The sequence below is a fragment of the Cyprinus carpio genome, chromosome B15 (assembly GCF_018340385.1).
Source record: "Cyprinus carpio isolate SPL01 chromosome B15, ASM1834038v1, whole genome shotgun sequence".
Taxonomy (NCBI): domain Eukaryota; kingdom Metazoa; phylum Chordata; class Actinopteri; order Cypriniformes; family Cyprinidae; genus Cyprinus; species Cyprinus carpio.
Genome location: NC_056611.1, coordinates 28,050,637 through 28,071,790, shown reverse-complemented (window position 1 = coordinate 28,071,790; position 21,154 = coordinate 28,050,637). Strand labels below are relative to the sequence as shown.

At 36.1% G+C, this 21,154-nt stretch overlaps 1 protein-coding gene across 1 annotated transcript in view; it reads left to right on the top strand.

The window, feature by feature from the left end:
* Window positions 1-246: 246 nt before the first annotated feature.
* Window positions 247-21,154, top strand: part of LOC109103309 (SR-related and CTD-associated factor 4-like) — a 33,886-nt gene continuing 12,978 nt past the window's right edge. The window contains exons 1-16 of the mRNA XM_042740200.1: window positions 247-452; window positions 1,125-1,208; window positions 2,088-2,132; window positions 2,219-2,380; window positions 2,468-2,597; window positions 11,456-11,613; window positions 12,319-12,414; window positions 12,616-12,701; window positions 12,790-12,853; window positions 12,963-13,118; window positions 13,944-14,014; window positions 14,095-14,309; window positions 14,447-14,547; window positions 15,321-15,434; window positions 15,997-16,153; window positions 16,285-16,379. Coding sequence (XP_042596134.1) covers window positions 417-452; window positions 1,125-1,208; window positions 2,088-2,132; window positions 2,219-2,380; window positions 2,468-2,597; window positions 11,456-11,613; window positions 12,319-12,414; window positions 12,616-12,701; window positions 12,790-12,853; window positions 12,963-13,118; window positions 13,944-14,014; window positions 14,095-14,309; window positions 14,447-14,547; window positions 15,321-15,434; window positions 15,997-16,153; window positions 16,285-16,379 — 1,770 coding nt within the window. The 5' untranslated portion in view covers window positions 247-416. The remainder of the gene's footprint in view (window positions 453-1,124; window positions 1,209-2,087; window positions 2,133-2,218; window positions 2,381-2,467; window positions 2,598-11,455; window positions 11,614-12,318; window positions 12,415-12,615; window positions 12,702-12,789; window positions 12,854-12,962; window positions 13,119-13,943; window positions 14,015-14,094; window positions 14,310-14,446; window positions 14,548-15,320; window positions 15,435-15,996; window positions 16,154-16,284; window positions 16,380-21,154) is intronic.

The following is a 21,154-nucleotide window of genomic DNA, read 5'->3' as shown; positions in this document are numbered from 1 at the left end:
TGAAAACCTTTCTTTTAATCATTTTTAATTCGTGTGTTGGTAGATTTGGGGGGATCTTTATTTATTTATTTATTTATTCATTCATTCATTAATTCATTCAATCATTCATACATTTATTTTAAACAAAAATATTCGTGATGGGGATATTGCCGGATTTCTTTGTTAAAATATTGCTGAAATAAATAAACAAATATATAATATCGTGTGTCAGTGACCAATGTCTCTACAGTTGTTCTCCGGTGCGCGGTGTGGCGCGCTCTCCCCGCGCGCGCTCGTCACGCGTCAACGTTCGCAGAGGGTTGTGTTGAGTTTCTGAGCGTCGATCTCATGCGGCCTTCAATTCGAAAATCCTTTTTACACATGTTTATTCGGGTCCAGGATAATATACCCAAAGACATATTGAGTTAATAACGCTCATGGACATGGAAGCGGTGAACGCCTTTAACGGGGAGGTGAGAATTTGCGTTTTATTTGCCGTTTACCCTTTAGCATTAGCCGAGCGCGCGCTTAGCGACTCCAAAACAATCCGTGTTTATGTTTGTTTGTTGTTCACTGATGGGTAAATATCATAGTTTTTTGCAGCTTAATATTCTGAAGTCAAATAAAACCCGGGGTATAGATAAACAGATGCGGTTTTAGTTCGAATGAAGTTAGTTTGTTTAGTGACCTTCCACCTGTTCGTGTTGTCAAACTGCGCTTCATTACAATTAGTTTGAGTGCTTGGAGCACGTATAGAGGTTTATAGAGAGATTATTCAATGGATACATAATATTTTAAGTGATTTAATCTAGTTTTGACATGTTCGTTGTATTAGAATTGAATGTGGAGGAAATTTCAGTGGCGCCCCCTATAGAGTTAGATACCTGATCAACCTTATTGATGATTTAATCAAGTCTTATAAAGGTGTTTATGAGCAAAAAACAGAGATCTGTCGTTGTCATTGAGTTTTTTTTATGAGGTTAAATGCATGTTTTATTCATTTTGACATTATTTGTGTTCTCAGAGGTTTTTGAGGTTGAGTTGGCCAGTAACTGAGCATTTCGGATGTTTTGGTCTCGGTTCTTGGTCTACGTTTCTTATGAGGGTAAATTTGACATTTCTTCTTCCTGCTTTCTACCCTGTAGATGCTGTCCATGATGGACATGACTCCCCCGATCTCTCGAGCCAAAATGATGTCTGTCACCAAAGCGGGAATCAAAGCTATCAAGGTGAGCCAGGACGGAAAATAGGAAAGGGAAGGGGTCTTAATTAATTGATGAATTATTTGAATATTATTTAAAGAATTTTTTTTAATTATGTTCCTGTTATTTTGAGTTTGCGGTGATTCTTTTATCTAAAAATGGGTTTAAAGAATGTTTTACAAGCACAATCATATACCGATTGTGTTTAAAATAATAGTTCACATTGAAAATTTTCTGAGAATTAAATCAACCTCGTGGATGCTCTGCAGTGAATGAGTGCCGTCTGAATGAGAGTCCAAGCAGTTTATAAAAACATCACAAGTAATCCACATGACTCCAGTCCATCAATAAACATCTTGTGAAGCCAAAAGTTGCATGTTTGTAAGAAACAAATCCATCATTAAGATGTTTTTACTTAAAATCAGTGTTTTCTGGCTAAAATGCAAGACCTCTATCCATAATATTGCTTTCTCCCGAGGCAAACTCATCTCATTTAGATCAGGAGAGAATTAAGCACTGTATACAAGTCAAAACAAATACGTCAGTGGGTTTTGATGTAAGGGGAGAACAGATGATGGACTTTTTCACTGGAGGAAGCGTTATGGGTTATGGTCTTGTATTTTTGCCAGAAGTGACTAAACCAGCTGTTTGGACTCTGATGGCACCCATTCATTTTTGAACGGTAGAAGAGAAATGAATTAAAATTCTCATTTAAGCCCAGTTTTCATGTGTTGTCTGTTTATTGATTTTGATAGTTGATTTTTTTTTCCTTTTTATTTCTCATACCTATTGGTGTTTTGACATTCTTTGTGACCACACTTTAAATACACAGCACTTACATTTTTGTTAACATTTGTTGAATCTTTCTTTTGTGACTGAGTTTTTATGATTTATTTGCTTTGTTAGCTTTACAAGCACGTTGTTCAGATCGTGGAGAAGTTCATCAAGAGGGTATGTAATAAATATACTGACGTTCTTGTACTGATGATTGCTGGTATGGGAAGGTAAAGATTGAATGTGTTTCTTTTTTCCATCAGTGTAAACCAGACCTAAAGGTTGCGGGTCTCTATGTGGTCGACTCAATTATCCGACAGTCACGCCATCAGTTTGGCACGGACAAAGATTTGTTTGGCCCGAGGTTTTTGAAAAACTTCACTGTTACATTTCAGAACCTCTTCCAGTGCCCAGCTGATGATAAGGTACTGAATAATTACATCCAGTGAAATGACAGTGACGTGTTACTGTGCTGGTGGATTTTATTGGTGCATTTTTTTTTTTAAATGTAGGGGAAGATATTGCGTGTGCTGAATCTGTGGGAGAAGAATGACGTGTTCAGCATGGACATCATTCAGCCGCTGTTAGACATGGCCACAGCTCATGAACTACCTCTAGTGGAGAATGGAATCACAGCCGCCGGTAAATAAGCCAACATTTAATTCTTGTGCTTATGTCATTATGCTTTACTCTTTAGGTTTTATATCAGGCCTTTTGAGTCAAGGTCTTTATATTTAAACTACCGTTCAAAAGTTTGGTGTAGGTGAGATTTCTCTTCAAGGCTGCATTTATGTGATCAAAAATGCTGTTAAACCATCCATGTACATTGCGAGTAAATCTTCACTCTGGGCAAGTAAATACTGAATGACCAAAAAAAGCACCACCACCAGTCCTAAATTCAGTTAAAATGTCTATGCATTCATACACGGTTACCAAGTTTTAATTCTAATTGCCAAAGGTCTTTTTTTTTTTTTTTTTGAAAGTGTTTTATTTTGATGTAGCAGCGTAAGCAACAGTACATTATTTCGAAACAGATGTAGTTACATTCTTCTCTGCTATTCAGTTTTTTTTTTCTTTTTTTTTCTTAATACAAAACAAAATAAAAATGTATTATATTAATAACAATAATCATTTTTACAATTCATGGGAGGTCAGGTATATACTTAATAATGAAACTCCATACTAAATAATGTTAAGTGTTTGTCCTTGGTCTATGATGGAGACTGTGGGGAAAAAGTCAGCTGGTTTCCGATGTGGAAAAGGTATGTAAGGAAGATTACAATAGAATTTTTCATTCAGAAGGGAAGGGTAATTTGTTTTTTACCTCCACAAAGTCTGGCCATAAAGGCCTTACATATTCAACCCACTTGGACCAGACTTTTCTGAACACATTCTTCTGAAGACAAAGGGAAAAAGTAATCTTTTCCATAACATAAATATAATTTACTATATCCATCAATTATTGTATTGTGGGGGGTTCAGGAAGCAACCAACACCTTGTAAGTTATTTTTTTACCAGCAGATGATAAAATGCCAAATAGGCATCTTTCAGGCCATATTGTCTGGAAATCAGCATTTCCTAAATATAATGTGGAAAAATCCAAAGGCAGTGTAGTGTTAAAAATGCTTTCCACTGCTTTATGAAGCTCTGCCCAGAAAGGTTTTTATCACTGAGCACTCCCAAAATGTATGCCAGTGATTGGCTTCTCGAAACCCACACTGTCTCTAACATTTGGTGTCCCCTCCCTCAATATGTGCTTTCTGTTTCGGTGTAATAAAAAATCTGATAAGGCACTTCCACCCAAACTCCCACCATATATGAGAGTTAGTACACTTCCATGGGAATTTACATACATCAAGCCACTCGATATCATATCGATATCAAAAAATTACCTTTCTTTTTCCCATTTTTCTTTAATGTATTCTGTAGAGTGAGTTTTTTTCCCCTAAGACCTTAATAAAATTTAGAAATGACACCCTTATTTAAATCATCTTGGTAAGCACCTGTAAATATCTTCAATATTGGGTCATCAAAGTCTGTTTTATTTTTGATGTTGTTTTCAAAATGATTGCGTAGCTGGAAATATCTATAAAAATCAGATTTCTCAAGCCAGTATTCTTTCTTCAAACTTTCAAAGTCTTTCAAATCTCCATTTTCCGTAAGAGAATAGAACGTTGTTTTTGCTTTTGAGACCAAAGATTTGAATCTATAATCCATTCTGTTTGAATTAAATTCAGGGTTATAGGCACACCATTGAATTATTAGTAATTTACGATCTAGTTTATATTCTTTTATTGTGTTCCAGGTTTTTGTTGGGCTTTAATCCATGGGTTTTGCACCTTATCTATAAATCTTCCCAACATTTTATGTGCCAATACTGCTTAAATTGGGGGATCATTCATTATGGAAAGTTTGATATCTTTCCACCTAGCTTGGTATGTTGGATTAAAAGATTTAGTCTGGGCCGCATAAAAATAATCCCTAAAATGGGTTAATGCCATACCTCCTTCCTCCGTTGGGAGCTGTAATGTCTTGAATTTAATCCTGGGTTTTTTCCTTTGCCAATTAAATCTGGAAATGATCTTATTTAATTCAGACCAATGTTTTAAGGGAATTTCTACAGTAAGTGCTTGAAATTAATAGAGATATCATGGAAGGATGTTCATTTTTATCGAGTAAATTCTATGACTAAGGCCAAAGAAAGAGATGGCATTCCATCTATGTATATCATCTTTGACTTTTGTTAAAAGTGGGTCAAAATTTACCTCTGCTAGTGTTGAAATTTCTTTCATTAAGTATATTCCTAAAAATTTCAGCAAATTCTGAATATGCTTTGGAGGCATTTAATTAAAAGTCAAAGTTTGTGTTTTTTTGTTTATATAATTAGTATCCTGGATACCTAACAAATTTTTCTAGAAGATTCATTAATTCAGGAAATGAGTTAGCGGGGTTAAGGAAGAATTTGTGGTCTTCTCTATTTATACAGATGCCCTTGATGTTTTCATGCCTTATCCACTGAGCAAGAGACTATATAAAGAGCGCAAAAAGCAGTGGTGAAATTGGACACCCCTGAATTTATCCACATTCTAATATAATGGTATCTGTAAGGTACCCATTTATTTTTATCTGAGCAGATATAGCGTAACGATTATATAGCGTAACGATGCCCCTAACAAAAACCAACTTACAGAAACTAAATTAATTAAAAGAGCTTCAAAATTAATTAAAAGAGCTTCAAAATCTTTTCCAGTCATCTAAATTAATTAAAAGAGCTTCAAGTTTGTCCTGTTGGATACTAGATCGTCTAATGTTATCATGAGTTTGTCTTTGAGAGATAAACCCAGTCTGATCGTTATGTATTAGCTGCGGGAGAATCTTTTCCAGTCTTTTGGCAACGATGCTTGTGTATAATTTGTAATCGACTTTAGGGGTGGACGATATGAGCTTATATATATCTCACCATATTTTACACTGTCCAGGCGATATCGATATTATATTGTGACATAAGAAAAAAAAATTACAGTCTAAATATTTTAACTATATATAACTAGAAAAAGTAAGGAATTGGACATAGACCTGAAAAGTCGTTTTTTATTGTGCCTTTGTTTTTTGGCTATTGTGCAGTTGTCAGAGGGCTGTGTTGAAAAAATCGATTCAGGCTACATTTATTTATTAAAAATAAAGTAAACACTGTATATTGTGAAATATTGTCCATTTAAATTATCTATTTGAATGTTTTAAACACACAAGCTACTGTATTCCTGTGATCAAAGCTGTATTTTCAGCATCATTACTCCAGTCTTCAGTGTCACACGATCCTTCAGAAATCATTCTAATATGATTTGCTGCTCAGTAACCATTTCTGTTTATCATCAGTGTTGTAAACAGTTGTGCTGCTTGATATTTTTGAGCAAACTATTTTTTCAGGATTCTCTTATGAATATTTGAAATGTTCCTTTGTGTCAGTTATTTAACTCAATATAACTCTGATTCATCAATCGCTCCATCTAGTGGTCTGTTGATATAACCACAACTGCTACAACTGATAACAGAGAGCTCAAGCAGGTATTGCGAGTCATGTTGAGGTAATTAAAATATGTCAAATTAATATTTTGTGTTCAATTATTTACTTATGAGGCATGTGGCTGCATGATAAGCGGGACAGTTATGCAGTGTAGTCTTTATTCTTTTTTTTTTTTTTTGCAAAATAATCTGCTGACTTTACACGATCTCTCAGTTTGGGAACCACTGGAGCATGCTATTTGAGCTCTATTAATTTGGTCTGTTACGATGCCCTGTGTTTGATGACTAACACCTCTGTAGTACGACATTGCACACAGAGGACAAAAACGTTCAGCCTCGACTCTTTATCGTTATTTGTGTTAAAATTTGCAAAGCATACCAAATTGAACAAAACTATATAAATGCAGAATTTGAATTCATGAATATATAACGGTATCCATGGTATCACAAATTCCATTATCGTGGAACAACATAATACCGGTAACGTTAGTCACTATCATACCGGTATAGCACCCACCCCTAATCAACGTTCAGGATCGAAATTGGTCCGTATGACCTGCATTGTAATTTCTCTTTTCCCTCTTTTGGTATAACTGAGATCACTGCCTCACTCCATGATGGAGGCATTTTGGCCTCCATTAAAGATGTATTGCAAGCCCGAAGAAGACTCTGTATTAATTTAGATCGGAAAGTCTTATACCACTCTGATGAAAAGCCACAAGGGCCGGGACACTTATTCGCCTTGAGCCTGGAAATGGCATTATTTAGTTCTGTCTCAGTTATCGCAGCTGTTAATGTTTGATTTTGTTCCTCTGTTATAACTGGTAAGTTGAGGGAGTCAAGGAACTGTCCTCTAGGCGTGGTTGTGTATGCTGTAATGTGTAGTATTTTTTAAATGTTTTTTTGTATTTCATTTTGTTTGTATTGTATGTTTATATTGTAATAGAACTCAGATCCCTTATTTTATATATTGTATTATCCGTTTGTTGTTTTTGTAGCTTCCTTGCCAAAAGTTTAGTTGATTTAGAGCCTGATTTGTAGTATTTCTGTTTTGTAAATACTGTTTTTTAAACGTATTTTGTAAATATTTCGTAAATATTTAATTTCTTGTGAATACATTATTTATTTCATTTCTAATTTTTTTTATTTTTTATTTTAATCTTTTTGGTGTTGTGTTTCAAGATCTTTTAGTTCATTACTGAGATATCCCATACTGTGGCTGAGTTAAATTCCCCGTTATCATTTTTTTTCAAGAAAAATTCTTATTTCGTCCTTAATTTGAGTTTGAAATTGTTGGTTATTTAGAATGCTTGTATTTAACCTCCAAAGTGTTCTTCCCGGGTTATCTCTATGTATAGTGCAAAAGAGAGAGGTGCAGGATCAGACAAATCATTAGATCCAATATCACAGCTTTGTATTCTGTGGCGATCTCTCCTTAAAGGAGACATATTATGGCCCTTTTTACAATATGTAATGTAAGTCTGTGTTGTCCCAGAATGTGTCTGTGAGGTTTCAGCTCAAAATACTCCACAGATCATTTGTTATATCATTTTGAAAATGCCTATTTTGAGTGGAAGCAGAAACACGCTGTTTTTGGGCCTGTGTCTTTAAATGCAAATGAGCTGCTGCTCTCCGCCCTTCTTTTCAAGAAGTCATTACAGCTCTGACCTGCTAAAAACATCTGTTTTGGTTCTGATTATCATGTTTATAGCACTGAAATCATGCAATTTTAAACCATAGAGTTTACACTTCTGATATATGGTTTTCTGAGAGCACACGTCCGAAGCTGTCACAGCATTTGATTGAGTACTAAACTAAGTTCTTTTTCACACAGAAGTTTGTTAAAAACACACGAGTTACAAAAACAGTTGGTTATGTCTAAGGTAAATTTGCATGTTTATTTACGATCTGTGTGGCAGCAGCAATATACATTAAATAAATCAATAAATCCACTGCTTTGTTGTCTCCTCTGAGGCTGGGACTCTAAATAGTGTTCAGTGCTCGTCTGTGCAGCCAAAGACAGAACAGTTAGTATGTTTTGCTCAAAATTTCTCCATGGCATTAGAACTGGTACACCGTTGACGCTTGCAAAATCAAAATGACAGCGCCATGGGTGTAAACTTACAGTTTAAGGGGCGGTAATATTATAATGACATATCCCTTTGTTACGTCACCAAGGGAGCGAAATCTGACGCGCTCATATTCTTAGACGCTTGCAGAAAAAGGCTTACCAAAACAAAGTTACTGGGTTAATATTTTCCATGTTTTCTTGGTTGGTAAATGCACTGGGGACCTGATTATAGCACTTAAAACCTGGGAAAGTCAGATTTTCATGATATGTCACCTTTAAAACAAAAAAATGGCACAGAGGTTAACCAGAAAAATGAAAGGGGTCATACGACGTTGCTAAAAAGAACATTATTTTGTGTATTTGGTGTAATGCAATGTGTTTATCCAGTTCAAGGATAAAAAAAAAACATTATTTTCCACATACTGTACATTATTGTTTCTCCTCTATGCCCCGCCTTCTGAAACGCATTGTTTTTTACAAAGCTCATCGGTCTGAAAAGTGAGGTGTACGCTGATTGGCCAGCTATCCAGTGTGTTGTGATTGGCTGAATGCCTCAAGCGTGTGACGGAAATGTTACACGCCTTGCCACAGCGGTTCCCAATCCCAGTCCTCACTCTGCATATTTTGCATGTCTCTCTTTGTTAACACACCTGATTCATATTACCAGCTCGTTAGAAGAGAGCTACGTGCTACTGCGTTCCGATTGATATGACCCATCAACAAAAATCAATTCACCCTACTCCCTGAGTAGGGGAAATCTGTTGAAGTTTACTTAACTTCCGAACATTCATTTATGGATTTGCACTGCGCTGCTGCCTGCAATGTCTTCACACACGGACAAGTGTGACTTCCTATACCTCTGTAAATAAATACAATATAAATTCACGTCTCGTACACTTTAATTCCCTTTGAATGAAACATATGCACTCATTTCGAACTGGAATCATGATGAAATATCCAGTGATGTCCACTCCACAGGGCACTTACAGTTGAATAGAACAAGCGTTGTACGTGAAAAGAGGACTGGGATTGGGAAACGCTGCCTTACCATGCTGTGATGCCATGTCCCAGCGTGACAAGACAAAAACAATAAAACCCATTATAAATGAGGCATTTGTTGCATCCAGTGGGGCATTTGTGATCGGAGAAACGACAAACAACCAACGCTACTCTACACTCATGAATCATCAGTGGCACATTTTTTAAATATGTAAACATACTTCATACTTACAGGCTGTGAGTCAGAAGCGCCAGACTGTCCTTGCAAAGTTTATCGAAACAGACAATCTGAATATTTGGGTTGAATACAACAGTGTTGTAAATACAACTTAACCACTGATTTCTAGTTGTGTCCTCCTTTGGAAGGAAACACAGGGTCTCTACAACATGGTGCAACGAAACAACATGGTGCCGGTGGCAACAGCGAGAATAAAAGTTACGCCTTTTTTCTTTGTGTGAACATTTGGGCAGCGTTATGCAAATCTTCCCACATGTCGTGACATAGACGTGTGGGCATGTTAGAACGAGCCGTTTTAGGGGTGTGTGGTAATGACTCTTAACTTTTATAAAGAATATCTCTTTGGATTTGAGACTTTAGTCTTTGCAACTTTACAGATCTTCTTTATGCACCAAGAGCTTGTAACACTACAAAGAAAAAGGAAAAATTGAATTCGCAATCATATGACCCCTTTAAAATGGGCAAGTCATGTGCCGAAAAAGTTGCTGACCCCTGCATTAGGGCCTAGGTCACTGAGCATCTCTGATTCCATCTGGTGGGGAGAAATGACATAAATTGTATTTTATGATTAAAGCCAATAGAGGGGCCTATAGAATCCTATGAAGATTCTTAAATGAGCCCAACAAGTGAAATCTTTAAACCTGCACCAACCAAATTGAGGCTTCATGAAGCTTTCAGGTATATATCAAAACAATAAAATATATATATATTAAAAAAAAAAGATTTTAACAAAACAAAATGACAGTCATATCCCAGCAGAAACATCATACATGGCATGCTATAATGTGTTTCAATGGGAGTGTGGGTATGTAAATTTTTTTTTGTGCATTGGGGACATTCTGCAGTCTTAGTCAGAGACCTGCGCGGGATGGATTTTTCAGTCCCGCTCCCAAAAGATTCTGTCCCATACCAAAGAACCACATAAAAAATAAATCCAATCCCACCCAAAAAACTCCCACATAAAACCAACATAAAATTCAGCAATATAGATTTTTTTCAGTAAATCAAAGAAATTGACATTTAAATGGTTCTGTAACATCTCCTAAACTCCACAACATCCCAGCATAAACACTCCTGAGAAAATATTTGTTATTTAGGCTAAGCATCAACATTCACAAACCACTGTTATTTTTAACAGAAAAGCAAGCATGGGTTGCTGCGTGCATGGCTTAGCATGGCAGAATGCAAGCAGCGCACTTCCTTTATTATCACTAAAAGCTGACATCGCAGTTAATCGTGATCTCATAAAGCTCTGTTATAACACAAATATATGCACAATGAATCTTTCACAGTGTCTATACGTCGTGTGTTAAAATGAGAGGATTCGTAAGCACGCAGATTCAGCACTGCTTTCTAACATACTAACCTACTAACCTCCTATTCGCCCCAGAAATCAACAAATCAAAATCTGATAAGGTAAAAAGCTAAACCCATCAAACATATTATATAAATTTTACAAACAGAGAAGCTTCCCATCCTACGAAGGCCATCTCATTTAATTCTAGGTTGAGGACACTCCGTATACGCATCCTACAGAGGATTTGACCTTCGGAGGGCGCAGCCTTCTAAAGGAGACCACTATGGTCTATTACTGCATCGATGCAGAACCATGCAAAATCCTCAACGCCATGCATCGATACAAATCGATGCAAATAAAAATCTACACACCTAGTGTATGCAAATGATATCAAAATGATATCAAATGTAAAATAAGGTTAAATTTATGTTAATAATGTTGATAAGCTCTGGACATTTTTACTCAATATGGATTCATCTAACATCCTATCACACAACAGAAATAAAAACCACACAAACCAATCCAATAATAACTCTAAAAATTCTGCATCTTCTTTAATTCCTTGAGAATTCAAATATCATACACAAACTATACAAAAAACAAAATGCACATGACTCGCTGTGTCTTCAGCGTCTGCGTCTCATTTATTATGCCATTTATTTGAAAGAATTTTTTGTAACATTATAAATGTCTTTACTGTCAATTTTTAACAATTTAATGTCATTGCTGAATTTCATTGCATTTCTTTCAACAACAACAAAAATCTTAATGATCCTAAACTTTTGAATAGAAGTGCATATACTTGGACTGGAACTTGTATCCTATTCAAACTAGCTGCCTGTTAAACTGCAGTTTTCATGTCTTTTCGTAGCGCCTCCAGTCGTACCAGTGCCAGTGGAAATGGCAGTGCCAGAGCCGGCACCGGCACCAGCACCAGCGGTTGAGACGGCAGCAGTCCCGCCCTCGTTTCAGAACCCAGTGGCCCTTGCTGCGGTCGCCCAGCTCCTCCAGGGCACAGGGGGCATCGAGGTAATCCAACAATCACTGCACTCAAACACTTCTTTATGAACGCATTCTTTATGAAAAACAGTTTTTCCTGTATTATTCTCGTAACAGATTATTGAGCATAAGATTTTGAAGGAGTACAAAGGAGCAACCTGGCACACTGCAAAAGATATTACTTTTTAGAAATTCCAAATAAAACAAAGATTATTGGAGTATGTTGTAGAAAATACCATTTCAGTCTTTCTACTTCAAAATGTCCTTTTTAATTCAAAGGATTGTTGTTTCTTTTTGAAATTTACTAGCTGTTTCTGAGTAAAAACTTTCAAAATACATACTATAGGTTGCACATTTGCTCTGTTTTTCTCGTCTAGCCGTTAGAGATGCTTGACTTTCTCCATTGTGTTAAATTGTGTTAGAATTATGCTAAAATTTGCATTAGCAGGCTGAAATTTCACTTGTGCAGTGTTAATATTTTAAAGTGATCAAATATAAATGTAAGATAAAAAACTTTATCACAGTTAACACTTCTAAATTTAATTTAAGCTGAAATATAAAAATTACTAGAACTAAAACCGAAGACCAAATAAATTAAAGCTATACCGAAATATAAAAAGACAAATCATAATTTTTTTTAATGAGAATATAAAATTTACATAATATTAACATGACACTGCTTGTGCAATCACTGAAATATTTATTTTGATATTTAATCTGATATGTTTGTGTCAGTTACAGCAGCTGATCCAAACTCTCCAGCAGGCTGGAGGGGCGGGGCTTGCTCAGTCCACTGCCCCGCCCCCTGAGCAGAAACCATCATTAGCTAAGGTAAGCAGTCTGAACGTTTCAATTTGATGCTTTACAACTTTTGACATAACCCACACATCCTTGTATATCTAGTTAGGGAATGAATAGTGGAATCTGGAAGATATCAGCCTTGTCTTATGCTATATAGAAACCACAGAGTGAACGCATGGTTTAGAGCTATTAATTCACTACCTGCGACATTTTGTTTCTGGTTCGACTCAGTCTCTGCTGGATCGATTTGATTATGATGATGACCCTGAACCTGTGGAGGAAAAGACTGAACCAGCCCCTGCTGCTCCCATTACCATGTAGGACATAATAAACTCTCATTCCTCCCTGTTCACATACAGTTAAATCGTTTTTCTAGTATTGAGTTAATACTGTCATTCTTTACAGAAACCTCCCACCAGAATTACAGCAAGCCCTGCAAGCTCATCTTCTAAGCCAAATTGTTAACCAGGTATTTACTTAGACCCACAGAGCTTTAAAGAATAAGGACATGTCAAAAATGATGTATGTAATACATTAATTATAATTAATAATAAAAAAAAGTGTTTCTTCATGTCCAGACGCAGATGCAGGGTCAGATGATGTCACAGGGTCAAGTGCCGTCCCAGGATCAGATGGCACCTCAGGAGTTCCCAGCGATGGTTCAGACCCAAATACCAGATAATACTCCTCAAGTCTTTGATGAGAGTGTCATACAGCCCGGTACAAACCAGCAGGTATAGAGCATCCTCTCTGCACCTTTACCAGATATTAATATCTCCCGTAACTCAAAGTGTCCTCACCAGTCTAAGTAGAGCTCTTATTGAAACTTAAATAGGGCACCTTTGAAATGAATGATGTTTTTTCCTAAATTCCAATTAAGTTTAATTTCTCTTGATTCTGCTCTTTGGTTACATTTTAATAATGAAAAACGTATCTAATGAAACTCCTGAAACTTCTACAATTTAACAACAATTAATTACAAATTTAAACATTTTATCAAAAAAAATACCTTTTTAAGGCCCCAATAAAAAACGTTTTATTTTTTTCCATTATAATTTTTTTCCATTTTAATGGTTTAATAATTTTTTTTATATACATTTTATCAAAAAGCATGCCTAATCAACTAAATAATCAAATAAATTTATGAAACTTCAACATTTTTACAAGAATGCAGTGTTTTATTTTTTCAGAAATTGTGTTGTCAGTTTGAATTTTTTTGTTTATTTTTTTTTACTATCAAAACGGTGGTAATCAAATGAAGCCATAAAACATTAACAACTTGATTTTTAAAAATGTAATAAAATACACATCACTATTTGATTAGGAGTACTGCCCTACTTTTGATTTATTCATCCAAAATTTTTGGAATTCTGTGACATTCCGTGTTATACTGTAAATTCCATTTTTATGATTGTGTTCCTTGATTGTTGTCTGCATCATGAAATTCATAGGGCCATACTTAATGCTGAAATCATTCTGAACTTTCTGACGTTGGACCGCCAACATCAGTGAGGCAATAAATAAAATGCATACATTATGTCTTTGACTCATCATTCCAGGCTTCAGCTGAGAATGAACGCTCGGTGCATGATGGGAGAGATCGAAGACACAGCAGGCGGACGAGATCAAGGTATGTTTGAATGAATGCTCTTGAACATGAAGTCTCTTAAAAAGATTGTGGTTTAATTTTCAAATGTTGTGTCTCTCTAGGTCTCCACAGAGACTGTCGTCATCACGCTCGGGAAGATCACGGTCCGGTTCACGTTCCCGCCGAGAACGGTCGCGGTATCACCGCACGCGTTCTCGATCCAGAGAGCGGCGAGGCCGTTCCCCACAGGCGCGATCAGAGGAGAGGAGAGACAGGGAGAAAGAGCGAGAGCGACGACAGAAAGGACTTCCGCCCATCAAGAAAGAAACTCTCAGTGGTGAGAACACAAACTCATCTTATATAATTCTGCCTTAAACATGAAGGAGGATTTATAGCTGTGGTTTTTTAGCACTGAATATAAATGTTAAGTGTCAACTTAATTTTCTGATATGCTTTTTGTTTTTATTGTTTTAGTGTGCAGTACTACATTATGGATCGGACAGCTGGACAAAAAGACTCAGCAGCAGGACATCATGAGTCTGATGGAGGAGTTTGGGCAGATCGAGTCCATCAACGTGAGTATAGATCAATTATATCACTGTATATCACTGTTCAAAATTTTGGGCTCACTGATTTTTTTTTTTATAAAGGATGTGTAAAGTAACAGTAATTTATATTGTTAAAAAAAAATCTTTTTTATTCATCAAAGAGTCCTGAAAGAGAGTGCATCACAGTTTCTATAAAAATATAAAGCAGCACAACTGTTTTTAAAATGAATAATGATTTCTTGAGCAGCAAATCATCATATTAAAATGATTTCTGAAGGATCATGTGACACTGAAGACTGGAGTAATGATGCTGCAAATTTGGCTTTGATCACAGGAATAAATTACATTTTCAAATATATCTTCTAAGCCAAAACCCTTCTGACCCTAAACGTTTGAATGAGCATTACAGGCATCACATGTAGAGGAGACTGTCCCAGAATGCATTGGATTGTATGTGTATGTATGTACAATATGGGTTTGTTCGCTTATCCACGTATTATTGTTAAATGTTGTATATGAGACTTGGATGGGTCTCTTACATAGTTACATTTCAGTTAGGATGCAGCTGTCTATGTAGACAGCAAGCAAGGCTGCTCCCTAGATTTTGGAATGGAGCCTGTATGTAAAGCCTGCTGGTAAAATTTGCATCACTTCCGCATTGAAAATTTGGCTCACAGGAATAAATGTAAAACCAGTATGATCTATTTTGATGAATTCTGCATTGGCGGATTTGTTTTGGCTTGTATTAACTCTTTAACTAAAGTTGAACTGTTTTTTTTATTAAATATGTTTCCGTGTAGATGATTCCTCCCAGAGGTTGTGCCTACATTGTCATGGTGCACAGACAAGATGCCTACACAGCCCTGAATAAACTCAGCAGAGGGGTTGTTAAAGTCAACCAGAAAACCATTAAGGTACCCTAACCAACCTTTTCTTCATGTCGGCAGTTTTTATGGGTGAAGATGCCTGGTCAGAGTTATTATTGTTTATTACATGACTCTCTTGAATACATTTAGCATACACTTTTATTCAAACCAAGAACATAAGCAATTTGTTACAGAACCTACAATATTGATAGTATACAATGCTAAGTTTATTAAAAAGCTAGATTAGGAAATTATGCGTGATTCTAAATGCTCAGTCATAGCATTCTGTGGATGAATATATTTGTATAATAATAATTTGTATAATTGACCGTTGCCTTAGAAGTCAGTTTACTACCTAGCTGTGCTAGTTTTATGTCTCTTACTTCACTCTGCACATTTCTTCATGTAATTATTTTAATGGGTAAGAAGTTAATTTGGCTAATCATTGTTTTTATCAGTTTATTTCTGTGAATAAACTTCCAGACAGTTTCAAGTGTTGTGTTTGCTGTCCAGATCTGGTTACTTTTGTTCCAGATCTTATGTTTGCATGTGTAGTGGCTCGTTTTGAATCTATGTGTGGGCAGTTTTTTGACTTGATGTCCTTGATCAGATCGCATGGGCGTTGAATAAGGGCATAAAGACGGACTTGAAGAAGTTTTGGGATGTGGAGCGGGGTGTCACGTATATCCCATGGGATAAAGTGAAAGCCGATGATATTCGAAGTCTTCAAGAAGGAGGCTTGCTTGACGCTGAAACACTCAAACCAGGTAACCTCCCACATATTGCTTTTCTTTAGCTTCTAGTTCATTCTTTAATAATGTTTTATGTAATTTTGAAGGACTTAACATGATTGTATGTGACATTTGTTTTTTAAATATTTTTGTAATTTGATCTTTAGAGTGGAAAAGTGTTATGGCCAATCCGGCTGTGCCAGTAACAGAAGGACCTGAAGGAAAACAGGAAGAGGGAGCTGCACTACCAGCGGTATCACAGGTAAAATACGAGGGGTTTCCTACAGAACTCCTCAAAGGTGTTCAGTGTCTCGGTCAAACTTTCTGCTCTCGTTTTGTCACGTCTTCGGCATATGGGAGGCAAACAGTGTTTCTGTGTTCTTTGCTTTGCACTGACGGTTTACTGGTGCATGGTTGCCATCATTTTTGGCAAATGAAGAGCCATAGAGTACAAAATAAAACAAGGTTAGTGTCATGACTGTCTAGTTTTTTTCCGTGTTTCAGTGGCATCGCTTTCTGTGACTGTATTTGTCACGACACGGTCACTGCTGTTCTGGTAGAGCTGTTTTTGCATAAATGTGTGTCTGTATTGAGCCAATTCATGAAGGTTGACTTGTTGCACACAATCTCAAAAACTCTTCTAAATCAGTCGTGTGTTAGGTTGCTTTTTAAGAAACTTTTGATACTTCATTGAAGTTTTTGATAACTTACAAATGTTTTGTTATATAAATTGCTGATTAAAGCAATATATCACCCAAAAAAGAACATATGCTTAAACTTTACTCGCCTTCAGGCCATGCAAGATTATTTTTTCATCTGAACTGGGAGAATTTGAAGAAATGTAGCATTACATCACTTGCTTACCAGTGTATTCTCTGCTGTGAATGGGTGCCGTCAGAGTGAGAGTCCAAACAGCTGATAAAAACATTACAATAATCCACACCACTCCAGTCCAGTCCATCAGTTAACATCTTGGGAAATTAAAAGCTGCTTGTTTGTAAGTCTAAGAAGCAAATTAGTTGTTATCAGCTGTTTAGACACTCATTCTGACGGCACCCATTCACTGCAAAGGATACACTGGTCAGCAAGTGATGTGATGCTAAATTTCTACAAATCTCTTCCAATTAAGAAGCAAATTCATGTATTCTTGGATTGCCTGTGAGTGAGAGAATTCTCAGCAAATTTTCATTTTTGGGTGAACTATCCCTTTAAAGATGAACATGCAAATTATTATACTCAATTTTTAGTAAATGGAATTTACTGACTACAGATTTGACCCAAATTTGACTAAACGAGAACAGCATGAGTGAGCAGTACAGTACCACAAGCGCTAAACGGAAATGACAAGAAGCCCAAAGAGAGAATATGCAATATTAATTGTCTTGTTTTCTCAATCTCAACTTGTTTCTTATGATCTTGACACAAAGACACATTTTCTTGACAAAAAGTATTAAATATAGCAGTAATGAACTGCCTCCTGATAACTTATCAATATTAAATGCCCGTCATTCTCATATAATTAGCCTAAAATAGTATAATTTCATTGTTTAGTTATTGTATCAAATGGAACACACAAAGAGAGTGCCTTATAAATAAATGAACTTTAATTAGATGGATTAAAATTTTAATCTCTTTCAAAGAGAATGTGCGCAGTGAACACAACACGGGTTGGCACATGGGCTGTTTCTCTTCAGATGACAGTGTCTGACCATTAGAAATTGATCTATGCTGTATCTACAAAGACTTTCACGTGCACCTCACATGCGTGCACTCCATAAAATACTGAAGCTTATAGACGTGGCCAGGAACCAAAGGTTTAGGATTCACTTTTAGAGGGAGACCAGACTTGTGGTGCATCACTGGCTCATTTAGGCAGAAGGCGGAAGAACAGTTGCTGGGAAAACGCAAAAAAGGACAAAAGGTGGGTTGAGGAAATATTTGAGATTTATTTATTGTTAAAAAACACTTTAGCTTATGTCAGATTAAGACTTTTGCATGTAGAATAAAATGTTTGCAGCTGGTGAATTGGTAAAAGGTGGCAGCCTACTCAAATGCACAATTTTAAATACAATTTTCTAGTGATGATAAACTTTCTAGTTTCACTACAAGCTGCATGGTAACATGTTACTACACTAAAGCTACTTCATACTTGCTTTTTTTAATAATGTGAAATATGTAAATCTGTAATTTTTTTAAAAAGTGTGTTTGGAGACAGAACATCTCCAAGAAAGGTATATGTTAAACTTTTTTTACACGTCTGTGTATGATTCTTGAGAAAATCAAGACGGAACGTGTATATAATGTCAAAAACATCTCTCAAAAGGGTAAAACTTTAAAATCACAGTTAGTAGCGAATAATATCACAAGCTTTCATACACTGAACCTAATGAAAACCTTAGTTGTTGGCAAATGTTAGAATGCATTTGTGGGATTGGTTTAACTTGTTATTTTTGCGTATCACCCAGTGCTGTTTTTGTTCTCTGTGCTCTTAAGTTATCTTCTCATTGTTTCATTATCTCCTGAATCACTCTGACGAGTTCAATCAGTGAATTGTCTGCCAGGTTCAGTGATTCACAAACATACTGATACTGACTGATTTGACATACATTGAACTGACCTATAAAAATTATTAGTTCACAGATGTATTATTTGCTAGTGCTGGTATTTCCAGAAAACCAAGAAATAATTTTTAGACAAAAACTGCATTTGGAAAGAACTTCTTAAACTGTATGAATCTTAAATCGACGACGACTTAAGGCAAGACACTAGATGTGTATATGGTAAGAATATGAAACAAATATTGTCTAAAGTCAGACACCTTCAGAATATAGATCGGAATAAAACTGCGAAGTTTGGTGTATGTATGTGCTACTGAAGTGGAGATTTCTGACTCAGTACGTGAGAAACTCATTTTGAAAAAATGGTATGTATTGTAATAGAAACCTGCAGGCTCAAGTGAATAAAGTGCATTTTAGATATTTTGCATGTAGTGTCTTGCCTTAATCGGTTAAGAGTCCTCAGTACTGCAAAGCTTCATGATCTCTGCCACCTTGCTACTGAGAATAAATAATAGCAAATAATAGCAATGTTGCCACCCAACAGTTAAAAAAATCCCTAATTTCTTCAACTGATAACTTCATTCTAAACAATTTAAAAAAATCAAGATAATAAAAATCATGATATATGAAGTTAGTTCGTAAAAATAAAACTTTCTTCAAGCTACACTCTCAAAAATAGCAGTTCTTTATTGGCAACTAGGGTTCCATGAAGAACCTTTAACATCTTTCCATTGTGCAAAAGGTTCTTTATAGTGGAAAAATGTTCTTTAGATTATTAAAATGTTCTTCACACTAAGTTAAACCTTCATTTAAACCAGTGGCTCTTAATTCCAGTACTACAGAACAACGCGTTTTGTATGTCTGCCTTATTTTATATCACTGAATCTGTTGTTGGAAATAAAGTAGACATACCAAATGTTTAGGCTATTCCTTAAATAACCTAATTTCAATAAACTCGTCGGACAGCCCAGAAGCGCTTTGTTCAAACTAATGATGAAGCATTTGAAATGACACGTCGGTGAATTCGTTTTGAGAGCTCTTCTGTGCTTCTGCTCCTTTTGAATGGAATGAAATCATCAATATTCTCCAGTGGACTCACAAAGGTGGTGCTAGATTTTGGATGTCCATCTGCTTTGCGGTTCTATGAAGAACTCCAGTGCTGGGAAGGTAAACGATCAATCGATGTTAGCTGAGCTTCACTGAGCCTCATACACATGGAAAGGTAACAGCTCAATGCCAGATGAATGAAGTTTCACAGTTCTAATCTAGTTTAGTGAAATGTTTTGATTTTTTTCACGTAAATGGCAAAGCAATGCATGCATTGCAAAGTTTTAAATGACATTTTCGTTGTTCAGCCAGTTGGATTCAAATCAGAGTATGAAATGCGTACACCTCGTTGTCGAAACGGCAGCAATGACACGTAGATTGGAGCGATGGAGCGTTATCTCCGCTGATCTACCGCAGCGATGGCCTGTGTACCTGTGGATTGAGTCTTTGATACAGCTTCACCAAATGGTGATTGGTTGGAATCGGCTGGAATCATTTTGATCGGGCAACCAGGATGTCTGATATTCTGGAGCGTCTGCTCTTTTCCTCGAAGGAACCAGAGATTTGGTAAGGTGAAATTCTCTTACTTCGGTTCAACCACTGGTTTTAGGCCATGCTTTAACACAAAATATGACTTTCAGCTGATATTTTTCAAATGGTTTCTGTAAAATTACAGAAAACATCTTTTGTGCCGATGTATTCGAAGAGTTCAGTCTTGACTTTTTTAAAGTGTCATTCTTTTTTGCAAGTGTTATCTTAATAGCGTTTTCTAAGTCTAGGCTAAAACAATGGTTCTTAACTGGCATCAGTGTTTCCTTAAGAACCTTTAACATCAATGGAACCCTTCCATTCCATTCCATAGAACCTTTCAAATGTTTTTCACGCACACAAAAAAGTTTTTTTTTATGAACGGTTCAGTGAAAGGTTCTTTGGCGAACCAAGAATGGTTATTCAATGGCATCACTACAAAAACACTATATAGGTTCAGAATACTGTTCTAGTAGAACTGCAGATACATTTTGTAGTATGTGAACCAGTAAGTAATATGCTTTGATTATCTTTAAATATCTTGACTTTGGCAGCCCAATTGAATTAGGATTCAAGAAAAAGATGGTTGGTCACCATTGATGCTGCATTCATCGCTCTGCTGTCCATACCGCATGGATTGTTTGTAAACTGCAGGTTGACAAATTTAGCATGAGAGCCAGGTATTATATTCATTTAGGAAATCTGCATAATGTACATCCCGCAAATACAATCATAGTTACATAACTTGGCTTGGATAAAGAAGTCACGAGACCTTTTGTTACAGAGATTCTTACCATGGGTAAAGCATTTTTATAAAAGGCATCTAATCAAATTATTAAAACTACTAAACATTTTTAATGCACTTAACACAATCTAATTTGACAGCAGGTTCATTGTGGTCTGA